The following is a 23,148-nucleotide window of genomic DNA, read 5'->3' on the forward strand; positions in this document are numbered from 1 at the left end:
ATTCTCCTTTTACTTCACCTAGGTCTGCATTCGTTCCTGTTTTCAGAATAGCATGGTGGACCGGTGTGGCTGTGGCCATTTCTTCTACCCCTTGCCCACCGGAGCAGTTTACTGTGACTACAACAAGCATCCCGCCTGGGGTAAGTGGAGAGAAAAGGCAGCGGGGGGGGGGGGAGGAATCCACAATCTCACCTGTTTCCTATCCAAGGTGCAAGGTGCTGGGGCTCCTGTCCTATGCACGCAGCTCACACAATTACTTTATCGACTGTCCCTCTGTCTCTGGACTAGGTTATTGTTATTACAAACTCCAGGCTGAATTCAAAACAGGCACCCTGGGCTGTTTCACCAAATGCCGGAAACCTTGCAAGTAAGTCAGCTTCAAAACCTGTGCAGTTGCATTCCTGGGCCTGGTCAAATTCCACAGAGCTTGCTGGGCAGTAAAAAATATTCAGTAAAATGGAGCGGAACAGGATTTTTGTTTTTTTGTGGTTTTTTGTACCCAACTTATCATTCCATGCTGGTTTCCCAAACTCAGGCCTCTCAGCCCCAGGCTTTCTTCAGAAACCCAGTAATGAAGGGTTCTTCCGTTGCCTCTTTTCCCCAGCTGATGTCTCACCTGATGTCAGTGGTGTAGCATAGTGGGGGACACCCGGTGCAGCCTCAATACAGCTGCACACTTCCGTCGCTGGGCTCCATCGAAAACTGCTTGTCCATGCAAACCAGGAAGTGACCCAATGGAACAACTCTTCTTTTCTTATCTCTGTGGCTGCAAACTCCTGGGTGATATGGATGCCGCTAGACCATTGAACTTCCATGCATACTCTATCCGTTTCCCTCCCTCCCACGCAGCCCCAGGCACTGGCAACCCACGCTATGCCACCGCCTGATGTAGCAAGCATATCTTGTGATTGGCAGCTGCTCATATCTTAGAAGGTGATGGTGCCACAGGTGGCCTAGCTCGGTGTATGACTTAGCTGAGCCATGCAGGCTAGGCCTGGTTCAGAATGGTACCAACAGAAGAGCAGCATTGTAAGAACTTGCACTCTTACGGCATACCCCTCAAGTACCCCAATTTTTCCAAGACAGTCCCAGAATTGGAGAAGCCATCACACTTTCTGACTTTGAATCGGGGCATCCCAATTTCAAGGCTTTGTCCCACCAGCAGCAGCAGTCATCACAATGCTGCCCCAGTAGTGGATTCTGCCTCTCTGCCCCTTGCAACATGGCGGCTGCTTGATGATGGTGGCGCGGCTTGATGATGACATTTGCCAAGGAGCTGCAGAGTGCCAGAGGCAGAGAGACAGACCTGGGGTGTGTGGAGAGAAGCATGGGTTTAAAAGGACTGCAGTGCAGATTGGAGCCGGCAGTGGCAGTTGATGAGCCTTGAGTGACCAGCAGGATGAAGGCAAGGGCAAGGGGGAAAGGGGAAGAGGACTGGAGCCCAGCGCTAGGGTCCCACCCAGAAATGTGTGGAGTAATGAAGAGGTGGCACAAGCGCCTCTGAGCATGCATCGAGTATTTCCGATTCTGAGGAATGTTGGAAAGTTATGTTACAATTCTTGACACCCATGAACATCCGATGTAAATAAGGTCCCCTGGTAATGTGCCTCTAAACTTATTGTATGCTTTTCTCTTTAGGGTGACAGAATACCAGTTGTCAGCTGGATATTCACGATGGCCTTCTGCTGTCTCTGAGGTAAGGAGATGATTTCCTGCTTCCATGAATACACACATGCACACCTAAGAACTGCCACAGGGCAACTACCGTATTTTTCGCTCTATAGGAGGCACCGGACCATAGGAGGGGGAGAACAGGGAGGGGGAATTCTCCCCCTCTCTGCTCAGCGCCCCTTCAGCGAAGCGGCAGAAGAAACGGAGCCCCTTCCATTTCTCCTCCCGCTTCGCTGAAGGGGCACTGCGCAGAGAGGGAAAACTGTGCAGCGCCTCTCCAGCGAAGCAAAGCCTGGAGAGCAAGAGGGATCGGTGTGCACCGACCCCTCTCACTCTCCAGGCGGCTATCCGCAAGCCTTCAGAGCGCAGTGGGAACTCCTGCTGTGCTCCGAAGGCTTGCAGATAGCTGCCTGAAGCCCCCGGAGCGCAGCAGGAGTTCCCTGCACTCCGGGGGCTTCAGGCGGCTTCAGCAAAAGTAACGTGAAGCCTCCGGAGCACGGGGGGAGCTCTCCCTCTGCGCTTCAGAGGCTTCGCATTGCTATCACTGAAGCCAAGGAGCCTGCATTTGCTCCATAGGATGCACACACATTTTCCCTTTTTAGGAGAGAAAAAGTGAGTCTTACAGAGCGAAAAATACGGTATATGTTTTGCATAAATGCATATAGCAGAGCTGCAGAGCTTTTTTTAAAAAAAGAAAAGAAAAACCATATCAGAAGGCTTCAGCCTTTCCCTGCAGTAGGGAGTCCAAAGGTACGTTTCTATCAAACTCACTTTTTGAGCATACTGGGGTGGGGGGTTGGCAGCCACTTGGGGCAGGCAACCAGAAACAGTGGAAACAGAATGTGAGAAACCAGGAAGAGAAGAACTTTTAAGGAGGAATGGGATTACAATGTGTTTAAGAGAACACTGTAAAGAACAAAAAACTTTGACAGGATTTGAGTGACGCTTGTAATGTATTAAAAAAAACTAAGGTAAAATGGATTATTTAAGAAAAGCAGAGAAAATAAGTGAAGCAGTTGAAAAAAGTTTGATAGTGGTAACCATGGAAAGGCAGAGGGGGAATCGAAGAATTCAGGGAATGCTTAATGATGATGTTGATGTTTAATGTTTGAATTTAAACTGGCAAGTTAAAACTCAATAAAAAAGTTTTTTAGAAAAGAAAAGAAAAGCAGAGTGAAAACAGTGGGGGGAAAGACTAAGTTTCCCCCCACACACTGATTTGCTATAAATTCCCCACACACACACACACAGAGAGAGAGAGAGAGAGGTGGATTAGTTATATGCATTTGTGTGCTTCTAGGCTGCCTATAAAGCTTTTGTTTCCAATTTATTTATTTTGCAAATGTGTCGTTTCAGGCCTGGGTGTTCCACATGCTGTCACGGCAAAACAAGTACAACATCACATCCAAGAGGTAAGAGCTCCATCTACAGTCAGAATAGAAGGTCAGCATCGGAGACGCAATGAAAAAAATTGGGAGAAACAATGAGGATCACAGGGTGCTAAGCTGTGTTGGGACAGGAGAGAGTGGTGAATTCTAGGATCAAGGAAGAAATTGCTTAGGGATAGGGCTTAAGCTATATTGCATGAATTAAATGCATGCTTTCTGAAACTATGGAGATTAATTGGGCTGGGGAGTATGTGTTGAGATTCCTGAACAGCAGAGGCGAGCTCCAGGGTCCCTTCCAACTCTGCAATTATATGATTCTGGTGCAAGAAGCAGTGTAGTACAGTGGTACCTCGGGTTACATACGCTTCAGGTTACAGACTCCGCTAACCCAGAAATATTATCCCGGGTTAAGAACTTTGCTTCAGGATGAGACCAGAAATCGTGTTCCGGCGGCGCGGCAGCGGCAGGAGGCCCCATTAGCTCAAGTGGTGCTTCAGGTTAAGAACAGTTTCAGGTTAAGTACGGATCTCCGGAACAAATTAAGTACTTAACCCAAGGTACCACTTCTAATCCATTCCTCTACATAATGTTAGACACTCAATGTGGCTTACAGATACAATAAGAATAGCTGAAAACACACACACACTTTAAAAAATATATACTCCAACAAGTCCTGTTTATCAGCAACCACAAGTTCCTGACTGCCCTAGACCAGAGGTCAGCAAACTTTTTCAACAGGGGGCCGCTCCACTGTCCCTCAGACCTTGTGGGGGGCCGGACTATATTGGGGGCGGCCAGTGATGCAAGAGCACCGCAAGCCCCTGCTTACCTGTGTCTTGCGAGCAGCAGGGGTTGGCAGCGGCGGCGGAACAATGAGCGGCGCGCAAAAGGGCTCTGGAGAGGGGCTGCTTAAAATGGCGGCCGCTGAAGCGCTGCTGCTGCTGCTGGCACCAACAAAGTCCAGCCCCCTTCCTCCTCTAGGCAGGGCAGGGAGAAGCCAGGAGGAGGGAGGGAAGAGGCGGCGGCAGCGCCATGTGAGGGAGGGAGAAGGAAAGAATGTGCGTGCTTGCAATCCACACGGTGATTCCCAGACCGTCCGCGGGCCAGATCCAGAAGGCAATTGGGCCTGATCTGGCCCGTGGGCCTTAGTTTGCCTACCCATGCCCTAGACAGATCGTTTGCATGTTTCAGGAGGTGGAGTAGGAAATTATAGCTTCTGAACAGATGCTCACACTGTTTAAAAACATTTGGCATGTTATGGGGCAGCTTAATTTGAGTTTATGAGATAATAATAATAATAATAATAATAATAATAAATTTTATTTATATCCCGCCCTCCCCAGCCGAAGCTGGGCTCAGGGCGGCTAACAACAATAAAACAATACAAAAGTACAACACAAACAACACTCTAAAATCATTCATTATAAAATTAATTAAATTCAAGCCACTGGCCACTATTGGGCCAGAGCTCCGCGAAGATTGCCGAGGGAGGGAGTCAGGCTGTGCCCTGGCCAAAGGCCTGGCGGAACAGCTCTGTCTTGCAGGCCCTGCGGAAAGATGTCAAGTCCTGCAGGGCCCTAGTCTCTTGTGACAGAGTGTTCCACCAGGTCGGAGCCACAGCCGAAAAAGCCCTGGCTCTAGTTGAGGCCAGCCTAACTTCTCTGTGGCCTGGGACCTTCAAGATATTTTTATTTGAAGACCGTAAGTTTCTCTGTGGGGCATACCAGGAGAGGCGGTCCCGTAGGTACGAGGGTCCAAGGCCGTATAGGGCTTTAAAGGTTAAGACCAGCACCTTAAACCTGATCCTGTACTCCACCGGGAGCCAGTGCAGTTGATATAGCACCGGATGAATGTGATCTCGCAGCGAAGACCCCGTAAGGAGTCTCGCTGCAGCATTCTGCACCCGCTGGAGTTTCTGGGTCAGTCTTAAGGGCAGCCCCACGTAGAGCGAGTTACAATAATCCAGTCTGGAGGTGACCGTCGCGTGGATCACAGTGGCTAGGTCAGGGCGAGAGAGGTAAGGAGCCAACTGCTTAGCTTGGCGGAGATGGAAAAATGCCGCCTTTGTTATAGCTGCAATCTGCGCCTCCATGGAAAGGGAGGTGTCGAAGATTACACCCAAACTCTTAACGGACGGTGCTGGCACTAACTGCGCCCCCGCAAGAGATGGGAGTTGCCCCCCCAATCCCATATCGTCCCGTCCCAGCCACAGGACCTCTGTCTTCGAAGGATTTAGCTTCAACCGGCTCCCACGTAACCATCCAGCCACAGCTTCCAGACATCTGGTCAGTGTGTCTGGGGCCGAGTCAGGATGGCCATCCATCAACAGATAGAGTTGGGTGTCATCGGCATACTGATGGCAACCCAGCCCAAAACTCCGGACAAGCTGGGCGAGGGGGCGCATAAAGATGTTGAAAAGCATTGGGGAGAGTATCGCACCCTGACCCTAACCCTAATGTGTTTTATTTCCATGTGCTGCCACTGCTGCCGTTTAGCATTTATTTAGAGGGCTTAGAAGAGATGGATAAATAGGCCACGAACAGAGAAGTTAGTAAGAATGAGATAAAGTTCAGAGAAATGCTGTAGACCTGGGAATGGGGGTTTGTGAATTTGGAAGGGGTGGGCATTTTGGGAGAGGTGTAGGTTCTAATCCTATAGCCACTTACCTGGTAATAAGCCCCACTGCACTGAATAGGATGAATACTCATTTGTAGGACTGTGCTGTAGGATATTGATTGAGCCAGAACTTTCCCTTTTGTATTGCCAGGAATGGAATTGCCAAAGTGAATATATTTTTTGAGGAGTGGAATTATAAAAGCAACGGGGAGTCTCCTGCTTTGACAGTATGTATTCCCTTCGTCGTCACGTATTCCCAACTGCTCCCCCTACCACCATCTGTGACACCAAAAAGCCACCATCCTTTAAGGTCTGTCCAGATAGTCAGTTCCTGGAAATAAAAATCTGCCCATTGTTGCTCATTGCATGGGAATCTAGCCTCCTTCTTTCAAATAAGTGCTTTTGTTTCAGGTACATTGCACTTCCCTATTTCTCGGGGGGGTGTCATTTTTGTTGTTGGGAAAATGTGGTTCTCTGCCCCAAGCAGCAACGTAACTGCATTCTGCAAGACTTTTTGGAATGTACTCGTTAGAATGTCATGGGCATATGCCAGAATAATGCCCACCCCTTGGCATCAATCAATTATTTTATTTGTTTGCTACCTTTACTACCGTGCTCAAGGCGGCTGTGTGGGACAGGTGGTGCTGTGGGTTAAACCACAGAGCCTAGGACTTGCAGATCAGAAGGTCGGCAGTTTGAATCCCCGTGACGGGGTGAGCTCCCGTTGCTCGGTCCCAGCTCCTGCCGACCTAGCAGTTTGAAAGCACGTCAAACTGCAAGTAGATAAATAGGCACCGCTGCGGCGGGAAGGTAAACGGCGTTTCCGTGCGCTGCTCTGGTTCGCCAGAAGTGGCTTAGTCATGCTGGCCACATGACCTGGAAGCTGTACGCTGGCTCCCTCGGCCAATAAAGCAAGATGAGCGCCGCAACCCCAGAGTTGGTCACGACTGGACCTAATGGTCAGGGGTCCCTTTACCTTTACTTTTACAAGGCAGCTTACAGCATGTGAAAAATTGTGTAACTACAAACATACCAAAAGTAATCATAAACAATAAATAAAACCTCGAAAAGAGCACAAGCAAACTCAACAACTTCCACATAAATTGTAAGATCCAATATAAAGAGACAAACATTTACTGCAACAACCTGCCCTAAACAATACCCCAGTCCAAGATTCTGTTCAGCAGGCTCAGTTTTTTGTAGTTGGAGTCAGTCTGAGCCCCGCCCTCTCAGGCCAGGTGGGAGAAGGCCTGCAAGGCAGGGAGCAGGTCTTCCAGGACTCACAGCCAATATGCTGAGCGCCAATTCCCCTGCCCCCATGCCCGCTAACAAGAGCCCCTGCAAAGAGCTCTTCCTCAAGAAGCTTAAACTAGCTTGTCTCAAGACAAGTATCCTATTCCCCACATCTCTCTACCCAGCAAGAAGTCTTGAGATTGGTCACTTTCAGCATCTGAGAGAGTTCATTTTTAGTAGGCTAAGCACTGTGCACAGGAGCTAAAGTAAAAATGCATATACAATCCCCAATCTTTTGTGAACGTTTCGATAGTGAGCGTTCTCTAGGTTTGCAAAACTTCAGCAAGTAGTTGACAGTCACTGCCGGATTTTGCTGTAGCAGTCAATATTTGACAGCATGTGGTGCCGTGTCAAAATTTCACACCAACATGACCTGCATCATAATTTAGAATTTAGTATATGGACCTCAATTCAATACATCGAAATAGGTGACTGTAAAAGTTTAACAGCAATTTCGATTTTTGAAGCGCAAGTGTCAACATTTGGATCATATGTAGACATTAAAATATAAATGTTCTGGAGTACATCTCCAGCCCCCAGGAGGCAGGAGCAACATAGCTACTCCTCATTGCAGTTAGACTGGATATTGTGATTTCTTCTGAAATGGAGTTCACAGAACAGGTGATCTAGGTGAGTCCCAAGGGAAAAGATGGCAGCCTTTCCAATCTCTATCAGTGGCTAAGACGTTTGGGGAGCCAAATTTCTTTCTTGAGCATTGTTTTTATAAAAATAAAAATAAAATATTCCCCTCTTTTGATCTTCATTCTGCAGGTGGTGACGCTGCTTTCACAGCTGGGAAGCCAGTGGAGCCTCTGGTTTGGTTCGTCGGTCCTCTCCGTAGTAGAGCTGGCTGAGTTGATTCTGGATTTTGTCGCCATCACCTGCATCCTGACTTTCCGCCGGCTGTACTTGCACAAATCTTCTGACCTCCATACACCCAACAGCCATGACACCAGCTCCCATGCTGCATCTGCTGCCCCACAGCATGCCTCTGAAGTTGCTGCGCTACCATCCTACAACAGCTTGGAGTCGCTATCCCTGCACAGAGTTTCCTTCAGGAGAACAGAGTGAGGGGCCCGGGCCAGAATGGCTTGCAGAAGCCCTTCTTGAAGCATGGAGATGGACATTACTGCCAGCAGTTCACTGTACTTCTCATACTTCCATGAGGCAGATTGGACCAAAAGGTCTCCTGGGAAGCTATTGGCAGAATGAAGTCATAGTACATATACACAGGGCCCAAGTGGCTTGGAATGCCCTCTCTGCCTGCTTTGCAACTTGTGGTGTAGTGGTTAGGAGCAGTAGTCTCGTAATCTGGGGAACCGGGTTCGCGTCTCGGCTCCTCCACACGCAGCTGCTGGGTGACCTTGGGCCAGTCACACTTCTCTGAAGTCTCTCAGCCCCACTCACCTCACAGAGTGTTTGTTATGGGGGAGGGAGGGAGGGAAAGGAGAATGTTAGCCGCTTTGAGACTCCTTAGGGTAGTGATAAAGCGGGATATCAAATCCAAACTCTTCTTCTTCTGTTTCAAATTGGGATCCCCAATGTGGCACCCTCAGACACACACACACACACAGAGTTGCCATCTGCCCATGCCTCCCAGTTGTTTAATTGTTTTGTTTTGACCATGAGTGACATTGGGCCGGGTAGAAAACAAAGCTCATCATCCACCCACCCCTCTCTTCCCCCAGAATGTCTCTGGGCCCATGCATAAATGTTTTGTTTGGGGCCCCCCCCTTCCCTTTGGTGTATATTTTGTTTTTGGTTTTTTACTTTGCTTGGTTTTGGGGTGTTTGAATTGGCTCTTGTTGCTGTTTGGTTGTGGAGAATGTTCTGGCTACTGGGGGGAAATTTTTGGTCTGTGTTGTGTTTGTTGGGGGGGGGCTGTTGATGGAGAGCAGAAGAGTTCTGAGCATCACCGTTTTTCCCTTCTGTGAAATGGGTTGTTCCCAGGCCCCGAAAGGTGGGAGACCCCTGATCTAAAAGAACAAACCAGAAACAGGCTGTGTATCTGCGAGGTCTTTGCATGCGTGATAAGAAAGAGTCTAGCAGGAAAGTCTAGCATTTTGCCTTCATTGCTGCCATTTCCAACAGATTCCTTTGCACCTGGAGAGATGCAGGAGTCAGTTTAGCTGGAGTCTTGCCGCCTTGTGCAATGTATGCATTTTTTCTGCCTAAAGACAGGAAATGGGTCTCGCTTCTGCAAGCTTGCTAGACAAAGGCTTCCTTGGCAGCAGCATCCTCCATCCCACTAGGAGCCTGGGGATTCCTTTTATCGTGCAACACAGTGTTGGGATGTGTAATATGAACTGAGAACAGAAATGCGGTAAACCCGAGAGCTCCCGGTATTAGAACTGTGGCAATACTGCGAGGCCCAGTGTGGGGGTTGAAGAAGGGACTAAAATTAGAGCCTGTAAAAAACAAGTTCTCCATGTTGGAGGCATCCATGTCCCTCAAGGCTGGGACGCCTCATGCAACACAGACAGGGAGGGAGGGAGGCAAAGGTGACAACTGTAGCATCAGGAAAACAACTGGGAGGGAGGGAGGGAGAAGGTAAGGAAGGTAATGCTAGCCCCATTGCAGCTCAGGAGAACCCAAGAACCATCACATGACCTACCTTCCCAGCCCTGATTAGGCACGCAAGGAGCTGGTAAAAAAAAGGTGTGAATTAAATATTTGAGTGTGAACAATGAAGTGTGCCTCCTCATTAATGGGAAACAACCTACCTCGTGGGATCAAACATTTAGGGGGGACTAGCTTCTTTCAGTTTCTCTCATCTCATGTTGTTCTGGTCCATTCAAAGGTAAATCTTCTAGAACAGGTTTCCTCAACCTCAGCCCTCCAGATGTTTTTGGCCTACAACTCCCATGATGCCTAGCTAGCAGGACCAGTGGTCAGGGATGATAGGGACTGCAGTCTCAAAACATCTGGAGGGCCGAGGCTGAGGAAGTCTGTTCTAGAACATCAGTGGTTGGTACCCATCAGCCTTGAGAGATCATGGAGTGCGTCTCCAGGGGTGTAGTCCAACCGCTGTGTTAGCAGCACCGAAGTGACCTCTGTGGGGCGCAAGCCTGGGAAGTGTGTGTGGAGGTCCTGGGCTACCCAGACCTCCCTCTTCACCTCATTGGTGGGGTCCAAAGGAAAGCACAGCACTGTGTTTGGCACCAGGTTGGTTAGAGGGCTTGCCAGAAGGCAGCATACAAGGTGGCATCCAACTGACTTAGGGACTGCTCTCTGGATTTGTGTCGGGTTTACTCCTCAGCCTTTTCTTCTCCCAGAGATATCCCACAAGGCAGCAGAGGATTAGGGTCGGTGCTGTGGGTTAAACCCCAGAGCCTAGGACTTGTCGATCAGAAGGTTGGCGGTTCGAATCCACACGACAGGGTGAGCTCCCGTTCCTCGGTCCCTGCTCCTGCCAACCTAGCAGTTTGAAAGCACGTCAAAGTGCAAGTAGATTAATAGGTACTGCTCCGGCGTTTCCATGCGCTGCTCTGGTTCGCCAGAAGTGGCTTAGTCCTGCTGGCCACGTGACCTGGAAGCTGTACACCGGCTCCCTCGGCCAATAAAGCGAGATGAGCCCGCAACCCGAGTCGGCCACGACTGGACCTAATGGTCAGGGGTCCCTTTACCTTTACCTTTCTTTCTCCTAGATGGGCTACCTTCCCAGGTTGATGAGCCACAGTCCCTTTCTAAGAATATGAGTCTGGGTTGCTTCAAACTGTGCTGCTTTTACCAACCTTTGCCCATTAATTTGTTAAGTCTCAATCCATTAAGCACATCCAAGGGTACCTTATGATGGGTGGCTAACCTGCAGCCCTCTGACTGTTGTTGGGACTCCATCAGTCCCATCCAGCATGGCCAATGGTCAGGGATGTTGGGAGTTGTAGCCTAGCACCATCTAGGAGGCCAAAGGTTAGCTCCAAAGCTACTAGAGCTCAGGCCAGCTGTGTTATCCCTTTCAGGGGCCTGTTTACATTCAGCCTCTTTGCAGACTGCCTCTGGGGATCTGGAGTTCAGCAAGAATCTGGGTCCTGCTTGGATCGTGGCCTCATCACTCTTCTAACGGGTGGGAGGTGCTTTTGCTCACAACATGCTTGCTGTTTTATGTATTTTCCCAAACATGGGTCTCCAGCTGTTTTGGGACTACTAGCTCGCAAGTCAGGGATGATGGGAGTTGTGGTCCAAAATCAGCTGAAGACCCAAGTTTGGGAAACACTGATGTAAGTGCATGATGTAACTCCTAGAAGCCAGGAAGATGAGCTTCAGCACCCTTTCCCCATTTCTAATACAGTGGTACCTCTGGTTAGGAACTTAATTAAGTACAAATAGATTTTTAATGTATTAAAGGGGAAAAATAAGGTTAGAATAAGTTAAGATAAATTACAGGACAGAAAACTGAGGAAGATGGAAAGGAATTGCTGAAACAGTTAATTGAAGTGGAATACAAAAAGGGAGGTGTGAGGAGGTCGTGGAAACAAGTGAATGAAAGATTAGATACTGAAATTATTGGATGTGTTTTAAATTGCCGCCGGAGCACAATTTCTGTTCTTATCCTGAAGCAAAGTTCTTAATCTGAAGCACTATTTCTGGGTTAGCGGAGTGTGTAACCTGAAGCGTCTGTAACCCGAGGTACCACTGTAGTGTGATGCAAACAAAGAACAGAATGGGTGCAGAGGCATTAGGAAAACAGGTCTGCATTAAAGAGGTTATGTGCATGTGTGTATACACACACACACACACATTAAATGTACATAACAGTACAAGTCGGAGGTAAAGAACCTGCAGCCCACCCGCTGTTTGGTGGACCGTGCAGGGAGTTGTTTTATGCACTCAGACCACTGGATCTGTCTATTGACTGTGACACTTCCCAGCCCTAGCAGGAAACACTTGGAATTGAAACTGAAACAGCCTGCATTTCAGGCAGAAGCTCTACAGTTGCATTGCAGCCCCTCCCACTTACAGCCCTCATCAGTCCCAGCCAGCAATGTCTGTAGCCAGGGATGGCTGCAACCCAAGAGCATCTGCAAGGCTCACATGTTCCCCACAGTTGCACTAAAGGGAAGGTGAGCTTACATCCCCTCTGCTTGCGCTCTCACCAGTCCTGGCCTTGCACCTGCATTTGTCCTGCAGAGCCAAGGAAGGCATGGATCTTCTCAGACAGCCCCTCTGATTTTAAAAGTCACTGCACTGTCCAAGCAATGCAAGCTGCAGGAAGACGTAAGTTTCAGTGTTCTGCGTTATTTCTTTCCCGTATCGGCAAGCAGGTGTCCTGCTCTTCCGCCAGGGCTCCCTCTGGCGTTGCAAAGTATTTACTGCCTCAAGGTATTTGCTGCTTGCTTGCTGCTGTACTGACACAGCACCACAACAGATTGCAGGTAGACAACTTGGGACCCTGGCACACATACATTTGTTGCAAACTACCCACCCACCCCTGGTAGTTGAAAAGGATGTTTTAGAGATCCCTTTGGTGATCCTATAGCTACTTCAGCTGCTCTTGAACAACTGCAGGAGACAACACAGCACAAGGAACCCACTGAGCAGATTCCACTTTTCCTGTACTTTTTTTTATTATTAAAAAAAACACCTGGTTTTTGTCAAGCAATCTTCTTGGTGATGTATTCAGCATTTGAGCAGGAGACTGCGCAGTTACAATGATCACAGGATTCCATGCACATAATCCAATTATGAGATAGCGATGGTGACTTACCAGAAAAAAAATTCAACTATTTGGGTATGCTAGCATACTGCAAGTTGTCGTTTTCCCAGCCCTATCCTCCATCACTCCAGTATTTAAATAATTGCCCAAGGTCAAATGCTGCTTGGATTTGCTAAACATGCCCACACTAAGATGGAACCTGCCATTTCATACACTGCAACTAGGGATCGGGATATCGAGCTGTTTAATATATTGTAGGACAGTTCTGCTTTTCCAGCGTCATCTGTAGCAAAACAAACACACTCCTTGCATTTAAATCAGGACAGATTGTAGAGAAAATGAATACATCCTACAGCAGAGACAGAAGATCCTTCAGCAACGTGTGATAATGAGGGGAGGGGATTTAGGCAGCAATCCTTTGAGTATGACCATGAACAATGAAGAAGAGGAGGAGTTTGGATTTGATATCCCGCTTTATCACTACCCGAAGGAGTCTCAATGCGGCTAACATTCTCCTTTCCCTTCCTCCCCCACAACAAACACTCTGTGAGGTGAGTGGGGCTGAGAGACTTCAGAGAAGTGTGACTGGCCCAAGGTCACCCAGCAGCTGCATGTGGAGGAGCAGAGACGCAAACCCGGTTCACCAGATTACGAGACTACCGCTCTTAACCACTACACCACACTGGCTCTCAATGCAAGTACACAGGAAACTGTCCTCTTTTCATAGGCCACAATATCTATGTGACGGGGACAGTTGTACCTTGGAAGCCGAACGGAAGCCATTCTGGAAGTCTGCTCCACTTCCAAAACGTTTGGAAACCAAGGCGTGGCTTCCGATTGGCTGCAGGAAGCTCCTGCAGCCAATCGGAAGCCGCACCGGATGTTCGGGTTCCAAAGAACGTTCGCAAACCGGAACACTCACTTCCGGGGTTGCGGCATTCGGGATCCAAAACGTTTGACTCGCAAGGCATTAGTCAACCATGGTACGACTGCACTGCCCAGATTTTTGTACCCTCAAATGTTTACATTTGTGTTACATGTCTGCTGCGTAGGACCTTCATGTGCGACTTCCATGTCATCAGCAGCACCAGCGCCAGGGAAGCCTCCAAGTGTTATTTGACAACTCCTTTCAACCCCTAGGCAGTAAGGCCCAATGGTCAAGGATGGTGGAAGCTAGATGTCTGCCAGGCGTGGTCAACATTCTACAAATAGGTAGCCATGTTGGTCTGCCATAGTCAAAACAAAAAAAAAAAATTTCCTTCCAGTAGCACCTTAAAGACCAACTAAGTTAGTTCTTGGTATGAGCTTTCTTCAGGTATCTGAAGAAGTGTGCATGCACACGAAAGCTCATACCAAGAACTAACTTAGTTGGTCTTTAAGGTGCTACTGGAAGGAAATTTTTTTTTTTGTTTTAACATTCTACAAGGATAGCAATGGCATGAGTTGTGGCATATAGCATAACATCCCTGAAGTGCTTTTCTCATTTCCTTCTGCAACAGCCCGGTCACACATTTTCTTCTTTGAACAGACATGGTACAAAAATTAAGTTACCAATTATGTAGTGCAAATGAAGCTTCTCCCACTACTTCGAGTTACACTTATACCCAAGACTCTGCCCCGACCGCATAAACGTGTTTAGGTCTCCTCTCATCTCATGCAGGAGATGTGATTTGGCCTCCTACATGTCACTTCAGGGGAAAGAGCCTCATTTTTCAAAGAGTGAGGGACCACCGCTGATTCTCACCCCCCCCCCAAATGCAGCATCCAGATAGTCTAGTCTGGGCTTTCCTGCTCAGACCTCTCAACTGCAGCATCCCAGGTGGTCGTTCTACAAGACTTGACTTCCACAGTGCCAGAAAGAGATCCCAATTAGGAAAATTACATGGCCAGGTGTTTGGTTTATCTTGACACACTTTATTCTGCTCATATTGATGGTTTCAGTGAATTTAGCTCGTTTATGCAAAGGAAACAGAAGGTGCATTATGCCAGTTAAGATAAGGGAAGGACAAGGAGGAACAAAGCACGGTATGGCTATCTGAGGTCCCAGTCAGGAGCTGCCCTAGCTTAGGCCATCTCTCACTATAGCAAGCCTTCCGGCCTCTGCTGGCTGCTCATAAGCCCTTCATGATGGAAGAGTCGACACCAGCTGTGGCCAACCTCCTGACAAACGTACTCCACCCACAAGTGCAAAGCATGAGATAGAACCACCAGCTAGGCTGCATACGCAGGTTCCTTCTACCAGGGTGCAGGTTTGACTGCAGTCTACTGAGCAAAGGATTTGCATGAGCACAGCATGGCTGCTGCAGGCAGGCAGGGACGTGGACCCGGCTGTGCTGTAAACTAGGCCTGCAAGATCTCCTGCTCCTGTCTAGGTGCTACATTCTTCACCTACTATCTACAGTGTTAAAGATAGGGTACCTTTCCAGGGGGTGCTATGGCCTACGTTTTAAGTGCAGTGGTACCTTGGTTCTTGAACTTAATCCGTTCTGGGAGTCCGTTTGACTCTGAAAACCAAGGAGCGGCTTCCTGCACACAAGAGAAAGCCGCGTCGGATGTTCGGCTTCCAGAAAACATTCACAAACCGGAACACTTACTTCCGGGTTTGCGGCGTTTGGGAGCCAAGCTGTTCGAGAACCAAGGTACCACTGTACCTGGGTTCTTCTCCCTTCCCACTTTAAAAGCAGCAACCCCCTTCTCACTAACACTCAAGACAGAGGACGCAGACTCGTTTTGGGTGGCAGAGGAGTGTTTGTTGGCGGAGATTAAAGAGTAACATGAGCTGGTAAATCGACACATGCCAGAGGGAAAAAATATTACGGCTGTGTTCCTTACAAAGACAGAAACCACACGTGCGTGATAAAGCGGCTGAAGTCCTCTGCATAGAGAAAGAAAGTCCCTTGCTTTAGGCACAGAGGGCCTAGGGGAGGGGGGTAAACTTTTTTGCCCATGCATAAAGAGATGGAGCAAGTGGAGAGGTAACAAGGGGGCGGGGGGCGGGGAGAGAGAGAGGCAAAACATACAACATCCATGAGAACAGACAAGGAAAGCAAAAGAAAGCAGCCGGGAGGGCTTTCCTCTCAATACAGACGGCAGCAGATCAAAACCAAGATCTTGTCCGGAAGAGATCAAGAGGCCTCTTTAAACACCTTACTGTGTTTCCTCCCCAAAGCGACAGCAGCGTCACAAAACACGGTCCCCGGATCCTCTTCAGGTGTGTTGCGCTTCCGCCAGCACAGCTCCGCCGAGGCAGGAGAGGTTTATCCAAACCAGCAGAGAGCTTCGGCGTTCCTGTTCTCCTCTAAGCATCCCCCGAGGCGGGGGGAGGTGGGGGGAGATCAAGGAGATGGGCTCTGCAAATGAAATGCTGGTGCGTGGCAGTGGGCATGCAAAAAGAGTCAGCACCTTCACAGCATGCTATGGGGAGAGTATTCCTGGGTTAAAACATTGAAGGGCCCAGATCATATTGCTTTGTCCGAGGCCGCAATGCAGCCCCCAGCCCTAGAGCACTGCAGTCTCTATATCTCCCTCCGTCCTTCAACACTGTTCTCTTTCTGGCCAAACTCTGATGGGAACCATATTGGGACACCCAAACACCTCTCTCTTCCTCTCCCCCCCCCCACCCCCCATGATTGTGCTTCATAGCTATGCCGCTTCCTGTGTCTTCGACTGGCAGGCATGGCACAGCCCACTCTAAAGCAGATTTAAAACTTACACCCATTTGCACTGGGCTTCTCTTCCAATCAGGATCAATACAGCACCTCCATAGCATGTCAGGTGGCAAAATAAGCATGAATTCATACACACATGCTCACCACTGGGAGCATCATTAAGTGATGGCCAAAAATAGGAGTGATGAAAGGCATGTATGTGACTCTGCATTGAAGCGGTCCCTGAAAACACTGGCATTCTGCGTGACCAGCTCTGACCCAAGAAGCCTGAAAACTAGGTAAGAATTCAGGCCTGTCATTGCACAGCAGGCCTGCTTTTTAGAAGGAAACCCTTCTACGACTCCCTAAGAGGCAAAGAGGGACGTGCTGCTACTGTTTTGCAGCAGGACTTGGGATCCAGCTAAGCAGCAAGTAGTCTGGGACTTGCTGTTTGAATAGCAAGCTCCATCTAAGTGCCGGAGTGTTCCAGCAAACCACAAGGCCACAGAACTAAAAGATGCGCATATCTGACCCTACTTCTGACTATCCTGGGAATGCAAGCCTCTACGAACGGTGCGCTTGCTCCCCGGAGCAGAGGAGACTGGATCAAACCAACATCTTCCCTGCTAGGGTTCAGGAGGCCAAGTGTTGCCCGAGGATTGCAAAGAGATGTCCCGTCTTCATAGGACCAGAATTTCTGCAGACAGAGCAAACACCATGAGCTTATGCCTCACATTAAGGGAACACTATCCTGGGGTCACAATGTCCAAATCTTCTCCCTGGTGCTGGGGGGGCTCGCCCCTCCTCTCTCCTCCCGCCACCTGTAGAGATGTAAGTAATGCTGCCCCAAAGCAAACACATGGCAAGAGAGGTGCAGGAGAAGCAGACACCTAGAGTAGGCCTCAGACCCACGAGCGTCACTCAACCACCCCACACATTTCCTCCTCTCGTCCCGCTGCCACCCTCCAAGGCGAGGTGGCCTGCTCAGAGGCTGATGCAGCAGCAGCAGCTGTGAAGGGGGAATCAACTCAAATCTGGAAACAGTGCGTTAAAGTCTCGTATGGAAGGCAAACAGAACCAAAAGGAAAACTGATGACTAAGCCAGAATGAAGGGAGAAAGGAAAGGAAAGGAGGAGGAGGAGGGAGGAGGAACACCTGGGACTGGAAAGGGAGATGGGGAAAGGAGGCTGCAGACTGGGGAAGGAGGGGGGAAGGGACCACATTCTCAGGTAAAAAAGTAGACTGGGGGACAGGAAGCAACAGAAGGAAGAGAGGGGAGAGAACAAGAGGGCATGTTACACCAAGCCTCCCACACTGAACACAGGCTGAACATCCAAGGAAAGGAAGCCTCGCCCTTAATGTCATGCCTCTGCCCTCATCCAGCAGGCAAAACAACCCCGTTGTCCTAGAAGGCACCAGGGTCACAGATCTGCTGGTCTTCAGCATCACTCAGAGGAGAGAGGTAGCAGGTAGAGTTTTTCACACCCACAGGCCGGTGCTGTTTATCCGGTGGTCAGGGAGGGGTCACAAGCCCAGTCCCCCCTGCCTCCCCCTTGGTACTTACGTGCAATTGCGATGACCACAATGGCACAGATCACTCCCAGCATGATCATCATCTGGGGAGAAGAGGCACCGTGAGCTCACACATTCAACACAGCACCCCGCGCAGACAGACATCTCACTAAGGGGAGCATTTTAAAAGATGCCTCGTACCAAGTGAGACCGCACATCCGCAAAATCCAGTGCCTCTTACCACAGCCCCCACCAACCTGGTCCCCCCCCCCAGGCACTGCAAGTACCCATCATCCCCAAGCCCTGGATCTGCTGGCTGGGGCTGAAGGGAGCTAGGAGCCCAGAACATCAGGGAGAACATCAGGTTGATTAAGGCTGGTCTATTATAGCTGCCAAGGACGCAGGTGGCGCTGTGGGTTAAACCACAGAGCCTAGGACTTGCTGATCAGAAGGTCGGCGGTTCGAATCCCCGTGATGGGGTGAGCTCCCATTGCTCGGTCCCAGCTCCTGCCAACCTAGCAGTTCGAAAGCACGTCAAAGTGCAAGTAGATAAATAAGTACCGCTCAGGCGGGAAGGTAAACGGCATTTCCGTGCGCTACTCTGGTTCTCCAGAAGCGGCTTAGTCATGCTGGCCACATGACCCGGAAGCTGTACGCCAGCTCCCTTGGCCAATAAAGCGAGATGAGTGCTGCAACCCCAGAGTCGGCCACGACTGGACCTAATGGTCAGGGGTCCCTTATTACAACTACCAGCAACTCTCTAGTCTCAGGCACAGACTTTTTTATTCCCCAGCCCTGCTACCCATACGTATATTTTCTCTGGAAATTCTAGGGATTGAACCTGGAATCTCAGAGCATTCATTCTACTTCCAATAGATGGGCCCTCCCCCTCCAGTTCAGGGAACAGCAGCACAATGGGACTGTGACCGTTGTCTCAATCTACCAGTGTAAAATTGCTGTGCGCTGCCCCTCCCTCCAAAGCTCACCTTACAGTTCTTCCACCAATACTTTCTCTTGAGCGCTGCTGCACTGCTTTCAAATACTTGAGCACCAGCTTGGAGCGCATCTGCTCTTTCATCTAATTCCGATAGCTTCTGGTCTCGCTCCAAGACTTTGTCCACATTCACACGCATAATATCCACCACCTGAATGAGAGGGATGGAGGTGGGGGGGGGGGAGAGAGAGAAAGAGAGAGAAAAGAAAAGGGACAGCTGAATTCACCTGGAAACGAAGAAGGCATGAAGACCCAATGAGAACAGCTCAGGAGGTTAAGCAACTTACTTCTTCCACCTGCGCTTGGGTCTGTTGCAGGCGGCGATTGCTGGTCAAATTTGGGGGAGCTCCAGGGGGGCCTCCAGCATTTTCTTCCCCTTCTTGCCCCGTCCCTGGTTGCTGAGCTGGATCAGACCTGTGGAGGCAAATTAGGTGCAAGAAGTGGTCACACTAATATTAAAGATATGCAACCACTTGAAAGAAACAATTAGGCCTAGGATTAAAATGGAATTAAATTTATAAATAAGAAAATGTACGATAACGAAAGCTATGTAATATGATTAGGACTGTGATATGGTCTTTTGAAACCCTGGTATTGGAAACTGCTACATATAATTACTAAGAAATTCGGATGGAAGAGATTCGAGGAAGTCAAATACTATGTTTATGAAGATGGATGGTACTTAATTTTAATTAAGTGGTAATATGCTGTATGTATCTTTTTTCTTTTTTCTCTTTTTCTTTTATTTATTGTTTGTCCTCATGTTAATCTTTTTTTCTATACTATGTTTATCTACTGAAAATAATAAATATTATTGGGGGGGGGAGAAGTGGTCACACGTGTCCAGTGCTCACTCCGAAGAGATGTCCCCAACCTTTGGGGGAATAGGGGCACTTCTGGGGAGCTAAATGACTGCTATGGGCACCGCAAAAGAAAAACTGCTGGTGCTCAGAACATTCCCATCGGCCTCCAAGCAAAAGATTAACACATCCCTCCCAACAGATAAGACGCAGACAGAAGAAAGCAGGAAACACCCCACAAAAACAGGAAAGTCCCCAAAACAATACCCCCACCCAGGAAAAAAAACATTAAAAATTTGGAAACTTGGAGAGGCAATGTGCCTTGGTGCGCGCCAAGGGCGTGGCTGAGGACATCCAGATACCCACAGTGCCACATTGGGGCCACCAGCCACAGAGATCAGCAACTAAACAGCAACTAGAAACGACAGCCCCAAATGTTGTCTTCCTAGCAGAACAGAAGGCAGCCAAGGGCATTCCAAAGCTGGGAAAGACACAGAAGAGGATAACCAAAAATGATCAAAGAGTTGGGCTACTTTCCCCATGAAGGAAAGTGAAGAGCACCCAACTGCTTTTCCTTAAGCCAAAAGAAAGACTCAAAACATGAGATGATTGCGCACAGAAGAAAGAAGCTTTTCTCTTCGTCCAGCCATGGAACTCAAGGTCACCCAAGAAGAACTTCAAGCAAAGGGTTGTACAAGACGCAGTGAAGACCACTAGCTTAGGTGGCTTGGAGCACAGATGGGGAACCTGTAGTGCTCCAACAGTTGTAAGACTACAACTCCCATGATGCCTAACTACTGGCTATGCTGACTGAGATGGATCTACACGATTCGCTAATCTACATCTGGAAGACCACAGGTTCCCCATTTCTGGCTTAGAAGACAGATCTCCACATCCACATGCCATGACAGCCAAAGTAGACCTCTATGTTCATAGGAAACATCTCTCTCAAGACCAGCTTGCTAGGGGACAAACAGAGGCAGGAACCTTTGCCTCTATAAGCTTCTTACAACTTCCCAGATGCATGTGGCTGGGTTACCGCTGGCCTGATCTAGTGGGGCTCATCTAACGCTCTTAAGCTAGGAAATGCCACAGAGATTGCAACTGAAGCTAAACACGCCAATTGAGATAGAAATCCAGAATACCAACAGCTAATAAGCAACAATGCTGTGAGATCTTACTGCTCCTCAACTGGTTTTTGACCTGCCAGGGACACCTGTCCATGAGGGATAAAATCAGGGTGACACAGCTGGTATCATGGGCAAATATGAGCTATGAGCCCAGGATGTCACCTCAGCAACAGTCTAGGCAGTTGTAGGCAAGCCACTATCCGCCTAAGCATCCCCAACCTGCAATATGGGAGGACTGGCCTCCCTTACAAGGCTGTTGTAAGGCTTCCTAGGATGTGTATGTGTGCAGTGCTCTGTAATACTGTGGCTGCGATTACACCGCCAGAGCAAACGTCGCAGCAAACAAGGTCAAACGGCTTCTTCAGCATCCAGGGAAACCTAGCAAGCTCCCAGGTCTGTCAAGGTGTGGGCAAACACGAAATAACTGCTGTGTCACAAGGCTGGACCGTTGTTTTTTGCCACAGGAGAAATTTGCTACCGATATCCTTGGGTTTTTGCTGCCGTAATAATTCCTTCCTGCAGCGAGAGAGGAGAGGTCAGGGGGACTAGCAGTTTAGCCCTAGTTCTGAGAGAAAGGCTGGGTTTCTTGCATGGCAACTGTGGGCATGGAACGAAGGCACCAGGATATACTGGACCAATGACTAGTCTAGCACAATCTGCCATAAGGTGTTTGTGGCAGCACTACTGGGCAGCCATTGGTTGGCCCATAGATAAAAGGACATGGATGGAGGCATGCTTTCACGGAAGACGGCAAAGACTTCATAGTTGCAGAAGTCCAAAGGAAAGCAGAGACAAAACTGCGTGTTTCTACTCTAAGTCACCCTTCTGTCTCAAAACCACAGGTCTCTCTTTTCTCCCATCCCTCAATATCTGCTACAGAGATCTCTAGGGTCAGCTTAATATAATTTTGCTGAGCTCTGACGGATTCCTCCACACACAAGCTCATGCAAAGGAGGTTTCCGCACTCCCTTCCCCCGCCCCTAGTGGCACATGCCATGCAGAGCCGCCTCGGTCACCCATGACACCCAACCCAAAGGTTTTGGCGACTTTCTGCTTTACCCCAACCGCAAAACCCGCATTGGCTTGACCACCTTCCTTTCGACCGTTCCCGCATATTTACATTCACACGTGCAGGCGCCGTCACGTGCGAAAAAGCCCCCCCTAGCCATCCCCGCGAATCTTTTCCCTTTCTCCTAGCGCGCGCACACAACGGAGCCGCCCTGCGCTTCGCTACGAGCAGCCAATGTTTCTAATGCGAAGCGATGCTGCGGGACACAAGAGACAGAGGGGAGAGCGAGCCGGACAACTGCGGCAGGCAAAATGGAAAAGGAGGAAAGCGCTGCTGGCCGGAGAGCCGCGGTCACCTGGGGCGGGATGCTGCGCCATCGGCGCCCCATCTGACTTCAGCCCCGGGCACGGGGGAACGGACGGCGGGAAGGAGATCGAGGGCGGGGGCGGGAGCGGGTGCTGCAATGCGCAACTCGGCAGGTGCCGCAGCCGCGCAGGGGAAGGCGGCAGCGCAGCGCAGGACGGACCGCAGCAGGGCAGGGCGGGCTCCGCCACCCGCCACCCAGCCCGGCTGCTACTCACATGGCCGGCTTCGGCTCGGGGAGACCCCTTTCCTCCGGAGCGCTGGACGGAGCGGGAGGAGCGAGGATCGACGGCCCAGCCGGCGGAGCGTCCGCGTCAATGAGCCTCTCCTGCCGGCGCTCGGAGAACTACTGCTGCAGCAGGAGCCGCGCTGCTGCCCCGCGCGCTTTATAGGCGGCCGGAGGGGGCGGTCCCTCGGGCCCTGGCCACGCCCTCCATTGTTGCCGGCCCGGCTCGGCGAGCCAATAGGCGCTCACGCCGGAGCTTCTCTTGGCCGCCGAAAGAGACACTCCCCCGTCCGGCAGCCAATCAGCGCCCCACTCAATCTGCATACTTCGACGGTACTCTCCCAGTCCTGCCTTAATCACTAGACGGGAGCGTGAAATCTCAGCTTCCGTTTCTCTGATGCTTTTGGGGTTTTGTTTCGGCCCCCAGGGCGGAAGCAGGAGAGTTGCACGTCGAGGGGGGTGGAGAGAGCCAGGATTTGACCAGGGGCGAAAGGAAGGAGTGAGGTATGGAGGTGAGAGCTGGACCATCAAGAAGGCTGGTCGCCCAAGAATGGATGCTTTTGAATTCTGGTGCTGGAGGAGACTCTTGAGAGTCCCATGGACCGCAAGAAGATCAAACCTCTCCATTCTGAAGGAAATCAGCCCTGAGTGCTCACTGGAAGGACAGATCCTGAAGCTGAGGCTCCAATACTTTGGCCACCTCATGAGAAGAGAAGACTCCCTGGAAAAGACCCTGATGTTGGGAAAGATGGAGGGCACAAGGAGAAGGGGACAATAGAGGACGAGATGGTGGGACAGTGTTCTCGAAGCTACCGGCATGAGTTTGACCAAACTGCGGGAGGCAGT

At 49.8% G+C, this 23,148-nt stretch overlaps 2 protein-coding genes across 3 annotated transcripts in view; one reads left to right on the plus strand and one right to left on the minus strand.

Moving 5' to 3' along the window:
• The window catches only part of SCNN1A (sodium channel epithelial 1 subunit alpha), a 29,467-nt gene extending 19,808 nt beyond the window's left edge, over positions 1 to 9,659 (plus strand). For both annotated transcript variants that reach the window (XM_083593425.1, XM_083593424.1), the window contains 6 exons: positions 23 to 140; positions 289 to 367; positions 1,639 to 1,696; positions 3,028 to 3,083; positions 5,827 to 5,902; positions 7,740 to 9,659. In XM_083593425.1, the coding sequence (XP_083449551.1) occupies positions 23 to 140; positions 289 to 367; positions 1,639 to 1,696; positions 3,028 to 3,083; positions 5,827 to 5,902; positions 7,740 to 8,039 (687 nt within the window). In that variant the 3' untranslated portion in view covers positions 8,040 to 9,659. The remainder of the gene's footprint in view (positions 1 to 22; positions 141 to 288; positions 368 to 1,638; positions 1,697 to 3,027; positions 3,084 to 5,826; positions 5,903 to 7,739) is intronic.
• Positions 9,660 to 14,514: 4,855 nt separating this feature from the next.
• VAMP1 (vesicle associated membrane protein 1) lies at positions 14,515 to 22,471 on the minus strand. Its single transcript, XM_083592561.1, has 5 exons — positions 22,295 to 22,471; positions 19,062 to 19,188; positions 18,767 to 18,925; positions 17,833 to 17,884; positions 14,515 to 17,510 (listed from the first exon to the last, which is right to left on the minus strand). Coding segments are annotated over exons 1-5 (357 nt in total). The 5' UTR covers positions 22,297 to 22,471; the 3' UTR covers positions 14,515 to 17,493.
• Between the last annotated feature and the right edge of the window lie 677 nt (positions 22,472 to 23,148).

The sequence above is a fragment of the Podarcis filfolensis genome (assembly GCF_964270895.1).
Source record: "Podarcis filfolensis genome assembly, chromosome: 17".
Lineage (NCBI taxonomy): Eukaryota > Metazoa > Chordata > Lepidosauria > Squamata > Lacertidae > Podarcis > Podarcis filfolensis.